Source organism: Sorex fumeus, unplaced genomic scaffold (genome assembly GCF_029834395.1).
Source record: "Sorex fumeus unplaced genomic scaffold, SorFum_2.1 ptg000018l, whole genome shotgun sequence".
Taxonomy (NCBI): domain Eukaryota; kingdom Metazoa; phylum Chordata; class Mammalia; order Eulipotyphla; family Soricidae; genus Sorex; species Sorex fumeus.
In genome coordinates this window covers 24,808,869-24,829,096 of record NW_026606075.1, presented here as the reverse complement: position 1 = coordinate 24,829,096, position 20,228 = coordinate 24,808,869, and the positions used below count along the sequence as shown (strand labels likewise).

Below are 20,228 nucleotides of genomic sequence, written 5' to 3'. Positions count from 1 at the left end.
TGCTGTGAGTCCAGTAATTTTTAAAACCGAAAATACAATGGGTGAGGTTCATTCCCAGAGCTTTTGTCTTCGAAGAAGGATTGATTTCCTGGCTGGATACAGAGAGATCCTGGGAGTCTAGACATTGTTTGTGACTCATTGTGATAATCTGGGTAGATCATTTAATCTCTCATCTTTCCTCCCATGATCACTGTTTGGAAACCCTCTAGCCAAATCATTGCCTTCTCAGTCCCAGTGTCCCCAGGCCTTAATAGATGATGTCATTCAACAATCCTCAATAGGGGATCAAAATGTTATTCAATGCAGGCAGTCCCTGATTATCTTCAGCTTCTGCTGTAAAACTTCAATTTAATCTTTCCCTCAAGCTGCTCATTTCATGGCTTTTCTCTCTGAGACAGTTAAGTCACAATCTATTAGGGCGATAATTCTTAGTTTAACCTATTATTCCCAGCTAGTCTTTTGAAATATATAGCTGTAAGTTACTGATGAGGTGAGACTGATTTGGTTTTCTTGTTGTTGTTAACTATTTTGGTGCTGGAGATTGACCCAGGGCTTCATATATATGAATCATGAGCTAAATCAGTCCAGTTCTATAATTACTTTTCAATTTACTTCTCTCTTTTTCTAAGTATGGTTCTTAAAATGTTTGTTCATGTTCAAGAATGAAGTCATTCATTCTAATTCAACCAATCTACAAAAAAGATATTCTATGATACACTCTTACAAAACCATCATTTGAAGGCAAGCCTAGTGATGAAGACATATATTGTTATTGGTATATTGGTAATAAACACCCTGTAGGTTTTCCTCTAAGTAGGACATGTGTGATCATATTTAATTTCCCATGTAGAATGCCATTATACAGGTGAGAAAATTTATCAAAGAGCTCATTGAATCATGGTTTTGGTATTTTTCTTTCTTATCTTTTCTATTGTGATTAATCTGCGTAGATCATTTAATCTCTCATCTTTCCTCCCATCATCGCTGTTTGGAAGCCTTCTAGCCAAATCATTGTCTTCTTGGTCCCAGTGTCCCCAGGCCTTAATTGATGATGTCATTGTGACATCATCTTAATAGATGACGTCATTGTGACTTGTGATTTTATTGAATCACTGTCACGGTCCTCCCATTGCTCATCGATTTGCTCGAGTAGGCCCAGTAACGTCTCCATCATGAGACTTCTTGTTACTGTGTTTGGCATATCAAGTACGTCATGGGTAGCTTGCCAGACTCTGCCGTGCGGGCGAGATACTCTCGGTAGCTTGCCGGGCTCTCCGAGAGGAGTGGAGGAATCGAACTCGGGTTGGCCATGTTGGCTGCGTGCAAGGCAAACGCCCTACTGCTGTGCTATCATTCTAGCCCTGTAAGTTAGACTATTACAAAATTATTTATGATTGAATTTCAGTCATAGAGTATTCCAACACCCATTCCCCCCACCAGTGTACATTTCCCAGCAGATTTTGGTATTTTTTTCACTATTTTGTGGGGGAGGCAGTTCCTGAGCCACAGCTGGTTGTGCTCAGAATTTGCTCCTAGCTTTGTGCTCAGGGGCCTCTCCTGGTAGGGTTCAGAAGTCCATATGCAGTACATGGGATCACACCAGGGTTGGCTTTGAGCAAGGCAAATGCCCTACTATACTATCTTTCAGACCCCCTTAACCTCCCCGCCACTCATTTGGAAAGCAATATGTATCCAGCATCTCTTCTCCAACTTGCTTCTCCCCTTTTCATCCAAACGGCTATCATGAAAACAGACACGTTGTAGCAGGACTCAAACCCTGGGCCCCTGAACCTCTGGTACAAAGTTTTTGTGGAGAAGGGAATAAAAACATTGGTTCAGGATGTCTTTCACTTGTCTATTGCAAAATATAATGCTTAGGAATGGTTGGTGATCACTTACTAGCACAAAGACAGAAAATGTGGGGGAAGACAGTGTGGGAAAGAGCCTGGCGGAGCATCAAAATCTCCCCTCAGCATTCCACAAGATGCCCCATGTCCAAGTTCAAATATTGTTATCAAACCCCAAAGACTTCACTTCTGGTGATCACTAGTCATTTTAGCCACAACAAAGGAAGACAGTGGATTAGGATGGAAAATCATAGAATATGTAAGAACAGCTTTATCTTGTTTTGGGGTATGTAAGTCAGTGCTTTAGTCCAGTAAATTTACTAGTAATCAGTTATAAGGAAACTTCTTGATAGTTCCCTTGACCAGAGTATTTGAGTACTCCAGGTACTAGGAGGCAGGAAATGGAAGGATTGGATCTCTTTGTGGTTCAGATGGAGTATAAAGCTGACCCAAGAGTTTGGCCCCATGTATACACTCAACTCATGACAGAGTTCAGCTAAAGTCCAAAAGCCCTCAAATACCAGAGCTAGCTTACAAGAAGCAGGAGCAAGGGAAAGTAAAGGTTAAGGTCTAGAAAGCAAGCTTGAAAGACATGCCTTCTGTCCTCTATCACATTAACTTCTGTGGAGCTTCTTTTAAAAATGAACTTTTATTAAAAACACTGTGACTTCAGCAGGTAGAGTGTTTGCCTTGCACACAGCCAACATGGCCAACCCGGGTTCAATTCCCAGCATCCCATATGGTCCCCAAAACACCGCCAGAAGTAATTCCTGAGTGCATGAGCCAGAAGTAACACTTGTGCATCACTGGGTGTGACCCAAAAAGAAAAAAAAACCACTGTGACTTATAAAATTGTTCATTATACAGTTGTTTCAAGCATTTAGAGTTCCAACATCACCAGTGTAACCTTCCCTCCAATATTCCAGGCCTTTCTTCCAATCTCAACCTGTCCCCCTTAGGAACATAACAAACTTACTTTATATTACTTATTCCAACAAAACCTTAAGAAATGGCAAATAAAATGATCAGAAAAGAAAACAGTAAGAGCCAATTTGTGTTTACTATATGACTTTGACCTATGTAAAAAGCAGCTTCTTTTTTTTAAAATTTTTATTAGTGAAACACCATGAGGTACAGTTGTAGATTTACAATTTTTTGTGCTTGGGTTTCGATTATACAATGATCAAATACCCATCCCTCCACCAGTGCCCATTTTCCACCACCATGGATAATATTCCCCCCACCCCCATCCCCCCCATCCCACCCTGCCTCTGTGGCAGGGCAATCCCTTGTGTTCTCTCTCTTCTTTTGGGTGTTGTGGTCTGCAAAAGAGGCATTGAGTGGCAAACATGTTCAGTCCATAGTCTACTTTCAACATGCATCTCCCCTCTTGGGAGGATCCTCCAAACACCCTTTATTAGGTGCTCCCTTCTCTATCTGAGCTGCCCTTTCCCCTAGAATGCCCGGCTGGCCTCCAAGCTATGGAGTAATCCTCCTGGTGAGCAGCTTCTTTTGGAAGCTGAAAATGCCCTACATTTCTCCCTGAGAAGCACGAGCAATTGTATGAATACTCTATGCTCTGACAATGTCCAGCCCAATTCTATTCAAGGTTTTGTGGCAAGGCTTCGTGATACGGCTTTACTATTTGGGTATTTTAGGCACACGTGGAACTCTCTTGCTTTGATTGGCAAAACCCAAAACAGAAAATCAAAACAAAAATGGGAACGAACTCTGAATGTCCCCAAGAAAGCATCATTCAGCATTTGGCAGGTCAACCCCCAACACCTGTCCTTCTTCCGTGTCCCTGCTCCCTTCTCTGCCTCACACTTTACTTCACTAGAGTTGCAAATGCGTGACATCATTCCCGGTGAATAATGTCAGACCCCTCTGAAAATTTGCGGCTGAGAGCTGGACCCTCGTCATCACCACGCACTCTGTCACTGAGACAGGGTAACCCATGGTTACTGAGCTCAGATCAGTTCAGGGGCAGACAGCCTGCCCTCCTCACAGCTCTATAAAAGAGACCCAGCAAAGGGCCCCTACCAGCTTCCAGCTCTCAGCAGCAGAAGAGGCCGCGCCAGCATGCCTCTTAGCCTGAAACTTCAGTGCCACTTCATTCTGATTCTCCTGATGGCTCTCAGAGGGGAGAACCGGTACCTGGAGGTGAGCGATTCATCCCGGACTGGCCCCCAGTACCTTCCCTGCCTAACCCTGTGCTGTGCCATGGCTCTCTGCTGGGGTCAGCTCTTCCTTCCCTCTGTTGTGTCCTCCTTTCCCTCAGTTCTCCTACACTGGCCTTCCTCCTTGCCTCTTCCTCCTCTCTGGCCCCTGGCAACGTGCTTTCTGTTGCAAAGAGTCCTCCTGGACCTTCCGTGGTCTCCGGATGGACCCTGACCCGGTCCCGGGATTCTCTCAGCTGCGGGAGCGGGGAGGGGTCGGCTTCCCCACCCCTGGAACTTTCCCGGGAACTCGCCCGTTTTTCCCTTGGCAGCTGCGGGAAGCGGTGAACCACGACCCTTTCCTGCTTTTCGGCGCCAGCCTGAAGCGCGAGCTGCCCGGGGAGCAGCTGTACAGCCGAGCTCTGCGTGAGTCGGGGCTACCCTGCTGGGGTCCCCACAGCGGGGCGATGGGCAAGTGTCGGGGTGGAGCGCTCAGTACCAAGGCGAGGATGATATGGGGGTGGGGGGGGGGGGGACTCCTGGGAAGCACCTGAAAGAGGCGAGGCTGGACGGCCGAGGTTGCCTTGTCCTTCTTTAAGGGACCCTTGCGGGGTGGATGCGGGGAGCTGGATGGGGTGATGCGCCCTCGGGGGCGCGCGGGAGCGGGGCGCAGTCGAGGCTGGGAGTCCCGGGGAGCGGCTGGTGCCAGCCCAGAGGCGTCTGGGCGGGCCAGGCGGGCACTGGGACCCCCGCTGCCCTCCCGCAGGCTGCTTGGATATGCTGAGCCTGCAGGGCCAGTTCACTTTCACCGCCGACCAGCCGCAGCTGCACTGCGCCGCCTTCTTCATCGCCGAGCCCGAGGAGTTCATCACCATCGACTACGACCAGGTCTCCATCGACTGCCAGGGCGGGGACTTCCTGAAGGTATCAGGCTCCCCCTGCCGGCGGGGTCCCGGAGCCGGGGCCGCGGGGAGGCGCTGGAGGTGGGCGCGGGGTCGTGTTGACACTTGGCCAGGCTGATGCTCCGGAGTGGGCGAGGCGGTCCGGGCAGGCGCGCTTCGGGACGCCCAGCGGCGAGAACTTGGCTCCCCAGCACTAGGTTTCGCCACCCCTCGACTCCCCCGAACCGGTGTCTCTGGCGCTGCTCCCTAGCCAGAACTTGCAAAGTCTCGAACTCGTGGCGCTACGGATGCAAAATACTACGAATTGGCCCCCCCTATAGGTCTAGCGTAGGAGGCGCGAGGCGTCACTCCGAGATCCGAACCCGCAACGCCACGCACCTGCACGCACCTCTCTCCTAGGCTCGCAGATTGTCTGCCAGGCGGGGAATGAGCGCAGGTGGGGCTGGGAGCGTGCTGGGAGAGAACCAACTCTGAGGTCCGGTGGGCAAGCAGGACAAGCCGGGACAAGCCTCCCAGGTGTCCCCGCTTCCAGCCCATCTCCTTAAGTTTTTGGGTGGCTTATGCAAATCAACGGTCCAGTTAAAATGACTGTGAGTCAATCCTCAGAAGGGGGAAAATGACTTTGGAATCAGTTCAACGTGGTCAAGAGGTATTTAAGCTGGGTTGGGTGAGGTTGGGCTCATTAAGCTGGAGTCCTATGGGGGATTTTGGAAATAATGTCAAAAGACTCTGACTTTTTGCCCAACAACGAGTTTAACAATCGAAAGGTGGAAAGTCTCAAGCCGCGCGTCAGCCACCTGTGAACGGGGGAGCAGTTCTTGATGTTTTAATGTGGTAAGAGTGAATAATAAAATGAGGATACGAGTGTGTAAAATCATTAGCAGGCTCTGCCTTTCCCTTTTGCTATTTTTATATTTATATATGTATAGACAAAAATAATAAACAGGGATTCTGTTTCTATTTTATTGAGTAAAGAGGGGAATTAAAGCCTGAGTTATGCATCTCTAGACTACTTCTGAAGGTGGATTGCGTGGGAAATAGGACCAAGATTTTTTTCAAGCATGCTGTCTGTAGTTTCCTGTACCAAGATGGCTAAAGATGATAAAATGTAAGAACTTTTGTTTGCATTGGAAATTTGAAAGTGTGTAAGGAGAAGAAAAACATAGCAATAGCACTTGCAGACATTCCCACAGGGTCAATTATATCCTGGCCAAAATATATTCATATAGGAAGCAAGTGGGTAAAGGGCATATTCCTCTTATAGTGAAAGATCCAAATAATTTTGGGTACTTTTCCCCCTTTCCAATACATTTATGCTTTTAAGAGTTGGTGAAAGAGATCTATGTCTCTATTTTTTTGTTTGTTTTTGGAAGGTATTTGATGGTTGGATTCTCAAGGGGGAGAAGTTCCCCAGTTCCCAGGATCATCCTCTCCCCACCACTGAACGGTACATAGATTTCTGCGAGACTGGTTTTAGCAGAGGAAGCATCAGATCCTCCCAGAATGTGGCCATGATCTTCTTCCGGGTCCATGAGCCAGGAAATGGATTCACATTAACCATAAGAACAGACCCCAACCTCTTTCGTAAGTGCAGTCTCTGTGCTCTCAATGGAAAGGCAAGATTTGGGTATGGAGGGAGGGACTGTCAAGTCTGCTTTTCAAAGGACAGACAGTAAACTTAAACCAAGGAATGATTTGAGTGGGAAGTCTTTCATATGTAGGAATAACCTAAAATATATTTCTTTTTCATTATTGTGAATTTTTTGTTTGTGGCCCTACCTGGCAATGCTCAGGGGTTACTGTGCACTCAGAAATCACTCCTGGCAGTGCTTGGGGGATCATATGTGGTGCCAGGAATTGAAAATAGGTCAGCCACATGCAAGACAAGCCCCTGACACCCTATATTAAGTTTTAAATGATTGTATTTATTTTCCTAGGTAAGTAGGATACTAACTTATGATGGGTAGAATTCTATCCATTCTCCAGTATTATTTAGATCTCCTGAAGTATTAGAGAACATCCAGTGACAAACTTCAATCCCTCCAAGTTCTTCTGTTGCTCTGGCATAAGCATTGATGTTGTAAAATTAGGGCTATTTAGGCAAAGGCTGAAATCCTTTATCCTTAGAATATGGAAGAGGATTTCATGCCCTGAGCAAAGAACTGGTCCAGAGCACATCAGCATTGCTGTTTTGTTTTGTTTATTTTGTTTTGGGGCTACACCTGGCAGTGCTCAGGACTTACTCCTTTTATGCATTCAGGGATCACTTCTGGTGGGGGTCAGGAGAGCATATGTGGTGCTGGGGATCCAACCTGGGTCATCCACCTGCAAGGCAAGTGCCCTACCCACTGTACCATCATTCTGTACCTCAACGTTATCTTTTGATCCAGAACCCACCACTATAATTGAGTTCCTTTCCAGTATATTCACAGAACTGTTATCAAGCCAAACAGCCTAAGTTTATACACATTATCTTAATTAAAATGAGTTTGTTCATTGGTTTATAATTTATTTCTCCATAAGAGGAAAAATTTGTTTAAAAATCAAAAAAGATGTCACTCATATTTGGCTGCATTGTTAATAATAATATTAATAATACTTCATGTTGTTAAGTAATAGAAATGAATCTGTCAAATAATAATGGATAGGCTCCTCATGTGGTTATTTTAAAACTTGAAAGAAATCTCCCTAAAAGCTATTTCTGAAAACTGGAGTACTAAAACAAAATATATATTTTTTAATTTTTATTAGTGAAACACCATGAGGTACAGTTGTAGACCCACAAATTTTTGTGCTTGGGTTTCGATTATACAATGATCAAATACCCATCCCTCCACCAGTGCCCATTTTCCACCACCATGGATCCCAGTATCCCTCCCACCCCCATCCCCCCATCCCACCCTGCCTCTGTGGCAGAGCATTCCGCCTTGTTCTCTCCTTTTGGGTGTTGCGGTCTGCAAAAGAGACATTGAGGGGCAATCATATTCAGTCCACAGTCTACTTTCAACATGCATCTCCCCTCCTGGGAGGATCCTCCAAACACCCTCCATTTGGTGCTCCCTTCTCTATCTGAGCCGCCCTTTCCCCTAGAATGCCCACCTGGCCTCTAAGCTATGGAGTAATCCTCCTGGTACTGATCTCGGCTATTCTTGGGTATTAATCTCCTATTTTGTTACTTTATGTCCCCCAGATGAATGCAATCTTTTTATGTCTATCCCTCTCTTTCTGACTCATTTCACTTAGCATGATACTTTTCATGTAGTACCACTTGTATGTAAATTTCATGACTTCATCTTTACAAAATGAATTTTTTTTTTGCCTCTCTTTTTTTTGGTTAGAAACCTAGAATCATCTGGGGGTTTGTCTGGTTGGTTTTTGTTGTTCTTGGTTTTTTTGTGGGGGGGGGGGGGGAGCCATACCTAGCAATGCTCAGGGGCTACTTCTGGATCTGCACTCAGGAATTATGGCTGGTGACGACCAGGGAACCCTATGGATGCCAGGGATTGAACCTGGGTTAGCCATATGCTAGGCAAGCACCCTACCTGCTGTACTACTATCTACATCTCCAACTCCAAAATCACCTAGATAATTTTGAAATTAAATATTGTTTAAATGTAGAAAGGAGGCAAGAGATAGTTTATCAATCAGAAATCATGTCCCATACTTGTCCCCTCACTCTTCCTAAAAGTGAAAACTCTGATACTTCTAGTTGCATAGCAAATGAATATATACTGTAAGTCTAGGCTTGGGATACAAAATAAGTTCATAAATTCTGGGGAGTAAATCAAACATTAAAAATTTGCCTTTTGATCAATTTATCACTTAAAGTCATCATACAGGGCTGAGGAAATAGTACAGTGGATAAGGCCTTGCACATGGCTCACTCAGGATCTATCCCTGGCACCACAAATGGTCCCCTGAGCACCACCAGGTGTGATCCCTGAGCATAGAGCCTGGAATAAGCCCTGAGCACAAAGCCAGGAGTAAGTCATGAGTACCATCAGGTGGGGGTCTAAAAAACCAACCAAACAACTAGCACACCTATACATGAACTTCCTACCTACGTTTTCTTCGCCTATTTTTTTGACTTTTATTATTGATTAATTTTATTATTTAAAAAGTACTTCCCTGAACACCACCAGGAGTGATTCCAGAGCACAGACTCAGGAGTAAGACTTAAGCAATACCAGATGTAACCCCACCATGATAAAACAAATAAACAAGATGAAGATAACATTATGGGGGCCAGGTAAATAGCTCAATAAGTGGGAGTATGTGCTTGCATTTGGGAGCAGGTTCAGTTCTTGACACTACAAGGCTTTCTGAGCAATCACTGAGGGTGAGTGGTCCCTGCAAAACACATAAAACCAAACCAAACCAAACCAAAGTAACATTATGGCTAAAATTCAGTGAATAAAGACTTGAGACAGAGGTTGTTTTCTAGCCTGACCTTTAAACCTAGATTCTTCCAGACGCCTTGCTTGAGCTTGGATCTTGCCAGTATTGCTTAGGTGGATATAAATTTATATCTTGTAATTTTTATTTTTTAAAAAGACACACCCCTTTACATTAATGTCAACCTCTTAGTGGCCTGGGCTCCTGGCAATGTTCATACATCACTGATGATTTCTTTTAATCCCCTAACTTACTCCCACCTCCTTTAAGACCATGAGGACCTAGATACCTAGACCATTCATAGGAGCATAGAGTAATGATCTGGTAAATTGCTTTAAAACTTAGTACATTAGGACTAGAGAGAGATAGTATAGGGCTTAAGGCACATGCCATGCATGTGGCAGACCCAGGTTTGATCCTCAGCATCACCTTGTTCCCTGAGGACTGGATATGACCCTCAAGCTCTGTAGGTGAGGGCCAGGAGGCACATAGCCACCAAAGGAACAGCATTATATCCTTGAGTTTTTGCACTGAACCACCAGAATCACCAGAAAAGACCTCTGGATCCTCTAAGCACTGATTGGGAAGCTCCTTCCTCCTCCAAAAAAGTACAATAAAAACAACAAATGTAGCATTCCAAGGAGTGAAAATATGTTTTCCTTTTCCCCCAAGCCTGCAATGTCATTTCCCAGACCCCAACTGGAAGATTTACCCTGGTTATTCCACATCAGCATCGAAACTGCAGTTTCTCCATCATTTATCCAGTGGCGATCAAAATATCTGACCTCACCCTGGGACATTTGAAAGGCCTGCAGTTCAAGGTGAGTTGCTCACTTGCTTTCCAACTGTTTTCTATGGCAAAGGCTTCATCTGATTAAAAGCAACGTGACAAGGCAAATGTAGTCATCAACAAACAGGCAGAGTGCGTCCTGCTTGATGTCACACTTCGCATGTGCTGGCCCTCAATGCTTTGCCTAGCCCCCTCTTTTATTTCAGTGATGTTGTAAGTGGCACACTCAGGTGCCCTTTCTGACTGCTTAAATGCTTTCCTTGTGATGCAAGAAATGTCTCCAGTTGGTAGAGTTGTGGCATATAATTACAATTGAACTCTCTTGTACTTGCCTCCTTTACAAAAATTCTCTCCTAGCAGAACTTTGTGTGAGTCATCTACACAGCTGTTTCTCTGATTATTGGAATTTTCTTTTTACATGAAGGAAGTATCTCATTGACAAAACCGTTGGAAAGAAATGCTAAGGGTAGCATAAAATAGAAAATTGGATTTTTATGTTGTAAAATACAGTAAAGTCAGGAAGAGATGGATTTTTTCGCTTGACATTTTATTCAATATATTTTCATCAAAATATTGACTGAGAATCCCCATGAATTCATTTTCTCCATGAATATCTATATAGACCTTCAAATTATTGCTCAGCTTGGCCACTTATTTGCACTGGCAGCTTCTTCCCCTTGAGTCATCCTCTTTTCCTTTAACTGTCTCATATTCTGAGATTAAGATAGAGCATGTATTTGCTGGCATCACAGGTTTTTCTGTCCTAATAAGACATATTCAGTAAAAACAAAATCAATAAGATGAGGACTGATTCAGCCTAATTTCCTTTTAGCTGTAAATTCCTGGGCTAGTGTCTACTTACTTTTCCAGTTGTACCTCGTGAAAGAATGACTTTGTGAGAATACAGAGTGTCTTTGACATGGTCTTTTTTTTTTTTTTTGCTTTTTTGGGTCACACCAGGCAATGCACAGGGGTTACTCCTGACTGTGTACTCAGGAACTACTCCTGGCATATGGGATGCTGGGAATTGAACCCGGGTCAGCTGTGTGCAAGGCAAATGCCCTATCTGCTGTGCTATCGCTCCAGCCCCTGGCATGGTCTTACCGGCCTAAAATTGTCTGCGAATCTTGAGTATTAAAGTATGGAAGATGGCAAGCCTCACAGTACACTGGGAGGTTTGCACTTTCATTATTCTTGGCTATGAGGAGTGACCTTGGTATTTCCCCTTTATTTAAAAAATATTTATTTATTGTATTCTGAGCCATACTCACTGGTGTTCAGGGCTTTGCCCTGGCTCTGTGTTCAGAGATTACTCGAAGTGGGGCTTGGGGAGACCAGATAGGGCACCACGGATCAAACCCGAATCAGCTGCTTGCAAGGGAAGTGCCAGATTCACTGTACTGTCACTCCTGCCCAATGTTTTCCCTTTAAAATTTCCACTTCTAGGGGCTGGAGCAATAGCACAGTGGGGAGGGAGTTTGCCTTGCACACGGCTGATCCGGGTTCAAGTCCCAGCATCCCATAGGGTCCCCCAAGCACCTCCAGGAGTGATTCCTGAGTGCAGAGCCAAGAGGAACCCCTGTGCATTGCCAAGTGTGGCCCAAAGAGCAAAAGAAAAAAATTAAATTTCCACTTCTAAAAGGCACTGGCTCCTTTAGAAGGTTTTGTGTGTGTGTCTGCGGGTGTGTTGTTTCTTTTTGTTTTGTTTTGTTTTGTTTTAAATGCTTCCCATGTGCAAGGCACTCTTCTATAAGCTAGGGGTCAGCAAGGAGGAAAATAGTTCCTGCTTCCCTGGATCCTGCATTCTGGTGAGATGAGCCAGCCAACAGGACTATAGTGCCTAGCAAAAAGAAAGCCAAAGCCTGTGCTAGAGAATGCCCAAGGAGAGAGAACCGAGGGATAAGGAGGGAAATACTTGGGACAGGAAATAGAGGAAGGGATGGGAGCTACCTGGGATGAAAGCATAAGAAAAATACTATTATTTTATTTTTTAAATTAAAAAAAATTTTTTTTTATGTAGGAGTACTGCTATTTATTCAGCCACTGATTAACAACACCATTCTTTTAGGACATTTAAAGTGAGACATGGGTGCCAGAGAAGGAGCTATGGGAAGAGCTGAGAACAGAAGGAACAGTATCCAACAGAAGCGCAGAGGCTCAGAGGCAGGGATGGCTTTTCTGGTCACAGACGTGGAGAGGTGGAGGGGAGGTGGAGGCTGAGAGAGCATTGGGGAGATGGGTCAGGGGAGCTTGAGCATGAGGGGGTTTGAGTTGATTCTAAGAGCAGCGGAAAATCCTGTGGGGGCCTGCTGTAGTTTTTGGGGCATGACAGTGGCTTAGTATAGGGAGACAGAACCTCAACAGAGAAATCTGGGTGATCATGTTGAGCTGAAACCCAGAGGTCCCCATACAACTCTGCTTCCACTTTTCCACTCTTCGTTTGTAATGTTTCTACCTTGACTTGTAAAGATAGTTGGAGGCTTGGGAAGAGGAGAGAAAGCTCACTTGGATGCCAACACAGAGGTGCTGCCATCCCTTCCTTTTTTGTTTCGTTCCTGCAATTTGGTTTCTGCTCCTTCCCGTTGTCTTTAGTTCCCATTTCTCTTTCCTGTCTTTTCCCCTTCAACCCTCCTGCTGGAACTCAGAATCCACAGAACCAAGTGGAATTTTAGTCTTAAAAGATGGTCCCAGGCTGGAATAATAGAACAGTGGGTAGGGTATCTATCTTGCACACAGTTGACCTGGGTTCAATCCCTGGCATCCCATATCCCAAGCTTTCCTGGAGTGATTCCTTAGTGCAGAGTCAGGACTAATCCCTGAGTACCACTGGGTGTGACTCCCAAAACCCCTTCCCCCCACCAAAAAAAGAGGAATGGTCCTCCTGGATATCTTGTACTAATTCAGCTATTCCCTTCTTCCATTCTAAACAGCATGTCTAATTCTTCATTCAAGAACAGAGTCCCATACACAGGGAGCTAATTATCCCTCTAATTAATTATTTAATGAAATAAGGTGTAAAGCACATAATCACAGAAGCCAGCACTTAGTAGGTTCTTTTAAAATATATGTCCTCAGGCTGAAAGATAGTACAGGAGGTAAGGCATTTGCCTATCATGTGGCTGATCCCAGTTTGATCCCTGGCACCACCTTTAATCTCCAGAGCCATGCCAGGAGTGATCCTTGAGCACAGAGTCAGGAATAAGCCTGAGTGCTTCCAGGTATGGTCTTGAAACAAACTATGTATATACATATGTCCCCATCACTGGCACCCCCAAAGTTTAATATAATTATGCACACATACACGCACAGATATACGTAATGCATGCATATAATACACACATAGCTACTATATTGTATTTTAATTTGTTGTATATTTATTTTGAGGGGGTCACACCTGGCAATGCTCAGGGGTTACTCTTGGCTCTGCACTCAGGATTTACTCTCGGCAGTGTATGGTGGGGTGGGGGTGGGAGTGATCATGTGGGATGCCAAGGATCAAACACAGGTTGGCCATGTGCAAAGCAAGTACCCTATCCCCCTGTACTATCTCTCCAGTCCCCTTTAATTTGTTGTTTAGTTCAAGCTATATTTCAATGTCTTCTAAATATTTGAATGTGTACTTTTTGTGTGTGTACTTTATATGTGTGTACTTTAACTTCTCCACTTTAGAATTTGGTCCGTAGATGTTCGTGTCTGTGGGGTCCATGTCTGGACACCTTACTACATTTTACTAGTTCTCTGAATGAGTTGACCTCGAAGACAGAGCCTCAGAGACAAGGCCAACTGTATAATTTGTGGGGGACAAAATGAAAATGGGGTGACTCTTATTTTTAAATACTAAGAATTTCAAAACCATCACATCAGAGTATTGTACTAGAGCATGGGGGAGCTTGGAGGTGTGAGCAGTTGGGGTCACTCAGGGAGCCTGCCCTGGAAGTTGGCCCTGATCATAGGACCCAGGCACAGACTGTGTGACATTCGAGACTAGAAGCTGTGGCTTGCTGTGGGGAAGTGAAACTCAGGAGCAGATGACACCATGTATGAAGGGTGAAGGGAGCAGAAAAAGGTGGCTACAGTGGACCACACAGTCTTAGAATTGGTTCTTGCTTATAGGAACTTGAAATAAATTTTTGCCCACACTAGCTTACATGGCTTCCCCATCTTTAATATTCTTATAGCTAATCCAAATCCTTATTAGTAGATAAGGATTGTCCAATAGCAGAAAAAGTTCCTTTGTAAAGAAGAATAAAATAGGTAAGCTGAAGAGGAAACTATTGTGAAAGTCCTAGTTATAAAATGCAGACGCTTGATTTCTTTATCTCCAACTGCATGTATCCAGCAATTCAAACAATTTAGTTGTATGTGAAAACGATTTTAAAAAAGCAAAGTGTTTTCAGATTTAAGTTTCATCCATCTCATATGGAGTTTACAGATTCCCATTTCATCCTTCTAGCCCTTGAGCTTATTTTTAAAAAGTATATGCACAGTTCAAAAATGATTACTGGGCTGCTTTAGAAAAGCCATTTTTGTGTTTTTTTTTTCTTCCTGTCAAATGTCTTTTAATTTCCAGAGTCGAGAATGTTAGATTATGTGGAGCTTCCAGGATGTCTAGAACTGATTGCATGAATTCACCGACTGGCCATGTGTCAAATGAGTTGACTTTCATAATTTCTTTAAATACCTTTTTCTGATACTTTGTTGCTCTTAGAAACCCTCCACGGGCTGCGGGGGAATAGGAGACTTTGTGGAGCTACTGGGAGGCACTGGGCTGGACCCTTCCAAGATGATGCCATTGGCTGATCTCTGCTATCCCTTCCATGGTCCTGGTGAGAAGTTTTATTGTTATTTATGTGCTTATCAAGTTTATTTACTAAAACATACTTTATTTTTATACGTGGAAAGTTCAGTTCAAAGAGATTGAAAAAGAGGGGAGAGGGAGAGAAAGAGAGAGGGAGAGAGGGAGAGAGAGAGGAAGAAGGAGAGAGGGAGAGAGGAAGAGATGGAGAGGGAGAGAGGGAGAGAGAAAGAAAGGGAGACTTCAGTTTTACTCAGTGAGCTCAGTTTGAGAATTTTACATTTGGGTATGTCCATAATATCAAGAATGCCTTTCCAAAATATCTCAGAGAGAGAGAGAGAGAGAGAGAGAGAGAGAGACAGATCAACATAGTGATAAAGATATTAAAGGTATGTTATTTTGGGGGACCAGAAACATAGTCGAGAGATTCAGGTGCTCACCTTGCATGTGGCCAACCCCCACTGAATCCCCAGTGTGGCTCCCTGGCATCAACAGGGACCACTCCTGAGCACAGAGCCTGGGCACCACTGGGTGTGAACCTTCCACACACACACACACACACACACACACTATATATATATATATATATATATATATATATATATATATGTTGGTGCTAGGCAAAAATATTAAAAAGACCAAACTTTTTTTTCATTCCTCTTTCTCTCTCCTTGGAAGTCCCTACTCTTATTCTCTCTTGAGTCTAGAGAGAGTACTTAGTAACTGAAAACTCTGGTTTAAACAGCTGATGTACCAAGGATTAGTGATAGTGTAAGAAGTGATTTGTGAATAATTTTTCTGACTGTATTTTCTAAATAATACATATGTAGTATGTGACTAATAAGAGTTATTAATATATAAAACATATAAGCTTATTTATGCATAAGTGGGTATATTACTCATAATAAATACTAAATTGATACACTTCATATTAAAATTTCTCAAAACTGAAGAATGGTCCTTACTTCAGAAAAAGCCCCTTTCAGGTAACTTGCAACACAGAAGTCCATTCTGAAAGGCAGAGGTAGTCTCTGGTTCTAAGAGACTAGTTTTATGCACAGTGCCAGATAGAACAAGATAGTTTTTGCTAGAAATCAGTGAGGATCTTGATTTGCTTATGCTCAGGTGGGATGGGGTGGTGGGAACTACTGACCTCAGGACAAATTAACTAACAATGTCCAAGGGGTCAGGGAGGAAGAAGGATACACAAAATATTTCTGTAAAGGTCACTCCTGAATCTGTACTCACATAAAGAGAAAGAAGTAAAGCCAAAAAGTGGAAAAAGCAGTCTTGAATCTCATGACTAAGTTTCGTTCTGTCCCCCTCCCTCTCACTAATCTGAGTAATGAAGCCGCCAATCACACTATCTTTTACATCAGGTGCTACTGGCTTTTATGAAATCCAAGCAGTATTTCCGCTCTCTGAGCTAACTCAGAGCTCTTGGTTAAATATTGCCGAAACAGAATTAGCACAAGGTTAAACAGAAAAGCTCACGGTATGTTTCACTTCCCCAATATCCTGGAATAACAGCATTTCAGATAAGATTTATAAATTGTACCTTTGGCTCCAGAGGTAAGCTTTTTAATCAAGGCAAAGGCATAAAATTTTTGCTCTGTTTGGGTTTTGGTGCCACACCCAGTGGTGCTCAGGGCTTATGACTGGCTCTGTGCTCAGGGATCATTTCTGGCAGTGTTTGGAGGACTGTATGTGATACTTGTGATGGAATGAAGGAAGGCCTTATGCAAGGCAAGCACCCTACCCACTGGACTATGACTCCAACCTCAGTTTAAGACTTTCAGAAATCTCCTTTGCTGGAAACTCCGGGATTTGTTTGTGCGAATTAGCACTGAGCCCAGGTGACAATAGTCAGTATGATGCACCCGAGTCTCTCCTGGCTTTTTGCATATGCTCTCTGAGGGAGCTGTATGCACACAGTAAACAACACAGGCCTTACATTTTAGAGTTGATGCCAGGGTAATTTGGGTGCTTGAATTGCATGACTTGAAAAAGGGTCAGATGAAGAAGCTCAAATTATTTCTGCCTAATTTATCTCAATAACAGAAATCACTCTTAAGATTTGAATTATACAATTTCTTGGTTTGTTTGTATAATTTAAAGGTAAGACCAGAAATAGAATGACCTTCAAAATCATGTAAAGAAAATGAAATTTGGGTCTTCTTATAATGAATGGCTTGATTTCAACTCCTTGGTGGTTATATTAAAATAATGGATGGTAAGGATTATGTTTCCAAATTGATTTTTAACTCAATAGCTCTAGATGATTTACTTTATTTAGAGTTAGGAAAATGAAGAACTAGGAAACTCCTATACTCACTATAAAGTCTAAACCCTGTGACACAGTGATAAAGCTTATGTGTCTCAGGGTTTAGACTTTATAGCGAGTATAGGAGTGAGAGAGGAAGGGAAGATGGGGAAAAGTAAAAACAGCAAAAAGAATGATTTCTAGAGCATCAAAAGCCATCATGAGTCTGCAGAAGTAAAACAAAAGTAATCTTTAAATAAAAGTAATATGGGTTTCAATTTATATCTGTTCAGGCCATCTGCTGTGAAGTGCTGCCAGGTGTTAATAGAGATGATGAATTAGAATGAATTTAAGATAATTGAGGATATCAAAGGCCATTCCACGTGAAAAACAAAGAGATAAATCAAGAGAGACTGTGGGCTGGTGGACAATAGAGCTAAGAAAGAGTATACTCATTGGGTGATAAGCCTTTCAAGAACAATGTCTGTTTACATATAAAATATAATTATCAGAGAGATTCAGAAAATCACACATTTTCCAGTGACCCTATTTGTCTAATAACTGTACAGCAGTAGACTTCTGCAATACTGGTCCCTACATGCCTCAACACCCCCAGATATCACTCTAACCAATAACTGCCCTTGCATATATCTAACCTGCTTGTAGAGGGCGGTATTGTCCACTCTGAGAGCACCCAGTCCCCTGGCCCTTACTGCCGGAGCATGGAAATAGAAGATCATGAAAGGGGTCAAGGAAACATCTTGCCTCAGTCACTTTTATTCAGTTACTAGGAGAAAGAGTGCAAGTTCACTCTAGCGCAATGATAAAAGACAATACAACCCTTTGCTTGATGAGAGTGCACACTTTTAAGTATAGAAACTAAAATCTTTTTGCTTTCTCTGCATAAATGATCTCCTGGATAGAAAGGGTCTGGTGATGAGATTTCTAGCATGCTGGGACACTCTGACTCTTTCCCCAATCAATTCCAGCCCAGATGAAAATCGGTTGTGACAACACAGTGGTGCGCCTGGTCTCCAGTGGAAAACACATAAACCGTGTGACTTTTGAGTATCGCCAGCTGGAACCATATGAACTGGACAGCCCAAATGGAAACAGTATCCGTGAATTCTGTTTGCCTACTCTTTGAGTAATAAGTTATTGATATGCTGCTAGCAAAGTGAATTTTAGCTGCTGTTGTATATGATTTTGATGACCAGCTAGTTAGAAGCCGTATTCTAGTATAAGTCAGTATTCTAGTACATAAGTCAGTATTCCCAAACTTGAGCACACTTCACACATGCACGTGTGCATTTGGCTTTGTACCCCTCTCCTTTTTTCATTTGCAAGTGATAAATTACCATTTGGCAGAAAAAAACCCTCCTTTGATAGGTAAACAGTTTCTTGTAACGCCTTGGTAGTCTGCAAACCTGAATTGATAGGATTGGTACAAAATAATGTGTAATAAAAAGTTGTGTCTCAAGAGGAAATACAGCAAAGAAATATAAATGGTGGTGTTCTCTAATCAGTTTTAGACCAGAACATAATCCAGTGTCTCCAACATAGTGTATACCAAAATAGTTACACCTTTTTCTTTTTGTTTGTTATTCTGTTTACAATAGATAATTGTAGCTATTATGTGCAATGACTTGTTTTTAGAAAAACTTTGAGCATGGAAAATTTTTCCATCTATTGATCCAAATCTACAAATAAATAAATTCAGAATGTTGGCACCGTGGCATTGTGTTTGCTTTCCTTTCCTAACTAGTCCACCAGGTTATTTCCACACACACACACACACACACACACACACACACACACACACACACACACAGTGTTCTTTGGGCTGGAGAGATAGTACAGCATTTAGGGTGCTTGCCTTTTACATAGTTGACCCAGGTTCATCCCTGGCACCTCCTATGGTCATTTGAGACCCCAGGAGTGATCCCTGAGGCAGGAGTAACCCCTGAGCACAGCTGGGTGTGACCCCAAATCCATAATAATAATAATAATAATAATAATAATGATGTTTTCTAGACCCTAGCTTCTTAATCTGTGGCTCATGATCTCATATAGGGTTGTATTACTTTGAAAAAACTTGTTTTAAAATAAATTTTTTGTGAGTTATTGTCAGAAAATATGCAAATATTTGATTTTTATGTCTCTATATATGTCTACATAGCTGGGGTTGTGCAAAAAAAAAGGTCTTTCATGCACAAAAGTGTTGCTGGTAGAAAAAGTTTAAGAAATCCTGTTCAATGTAAATACATTAAAATCAAATATATAATTCATGATTTCATATGCAATTTTACAACTCAATTACACCTCAATTTTTTTTGCTTTTTTTGGGGGTCACACTTGGCGATGCTCAGGGGTTACTCCTGGCTCTGCACTCAGGAATTACTCCTGGCGGTGCTCAGGGGACCATATGGAATGCTGGGAATTGAACCCGGGTTGGCCGTGTGCAAGGCAAACACCCTACCCACTGTGCTATTGCTCCAGACTCCTCAATTTTAAAAGTGCATTGAAGTTAAAGAAAAAAATGACTGCTTTTATAGGATCTGCAACCACATGTGGTACTAAATCACTTTAGACCAGCATTCTTAACTGTTTCTCATATGGTCCCCCATGGGCATCCAGGATAGTTCAAGAAGGACAAAAGTAGGACAAGTTCAAGAAGGACAAAATCTAGTCAATGTGGAGACCAGCATAAGAGACTAGGGGTCCAATTGGTAGACAAGGTTGGGGCGGCGGTGGCAGGGGGAGAGGGTGGTTACCAGAAGAAAACAAGGTTAGAAGGGGGGCATGTTAAGAGAAAAGATGAGAAATACTGCTTGTGACCTCTTCGAGCTTCAGAATGTGGCCACTGCAGTAGAATGATTCAGGGAAGAAGGCAGAATTGCTGTGTTCGCAAAAACCACACTAACTGGTCCATGTTGACAGGGAAATGAGCTTTAGGGTCCCTTTCCCTCAGTCTTCCAAGCAATGCAAAGAAAATCCTTGTCTTTGTTACAGTGGGTGGACTTTTCCACAAGGGGCTTCCCACTCCTTTCTACGCACTCTCTAACAATCTGAGAATT

General features: G+C 43.1%; 1 protein-coding gene across 1 annotated transcript; it reads left to right on the top strand.

Annotated features, from left to right (window-relative positions):
- The first annotated feature begins 3,800 nt into the window (after positions 1-3,800).
- Positions 3,801-18,886, top strand: CRHBP (corticotropin releasing hormone binding protein). Its single transcript, XM_056112561.1, has 7 exons — positions 3,801-4,010; positions 4,339-4,432; positions 4,773-4,930; positions 6,282-6,492; positions 9,976-10,124; positions 14,802-14,919; positions 18,141-18,886. The coding sequence occupies exons 1-7, from the start codon at positions 3,930-3,932 to the stop codon at positions 18,296-18,298; spliced, it is 969 nt and encodes a 322-aa protein (XP_055968536.1). The 5' UTR covers positions 3,801-3,929; the 3' UTR covers positions 18,299-18,886.
- Positions 18,887-20,228: the final 1,342 nt, after the last annotated feature.

What these genes read in the sequence shown, in the direction of transcription:
- CRHBP (XM_056112561.1), top strand. Translation starts at nt 3,930, where the DNA reads ATGCCTCTTAGCCTGAAACTTCAGTGCCACTTCATTCTGATTCTCCTG. An exon ending in GGGAGAACCGGTACCTGGAG is followed by an intron (nt 4,011 to 4,338) that starts GTGAGCGATTCA and finishes TTCCCTTGGCAG; the next exon opens with CTGCGGGAAGCGGTGAACCA. An exon ending in AACAGACCCCAACCTCTTTC is followed by an intron (nt 6,493 to 9,975) that starts GTAAGTGCAGTC and finishes TTTTCCCCCAAG; the next exon opens with CCTGCAATGTCATTTCCCAG.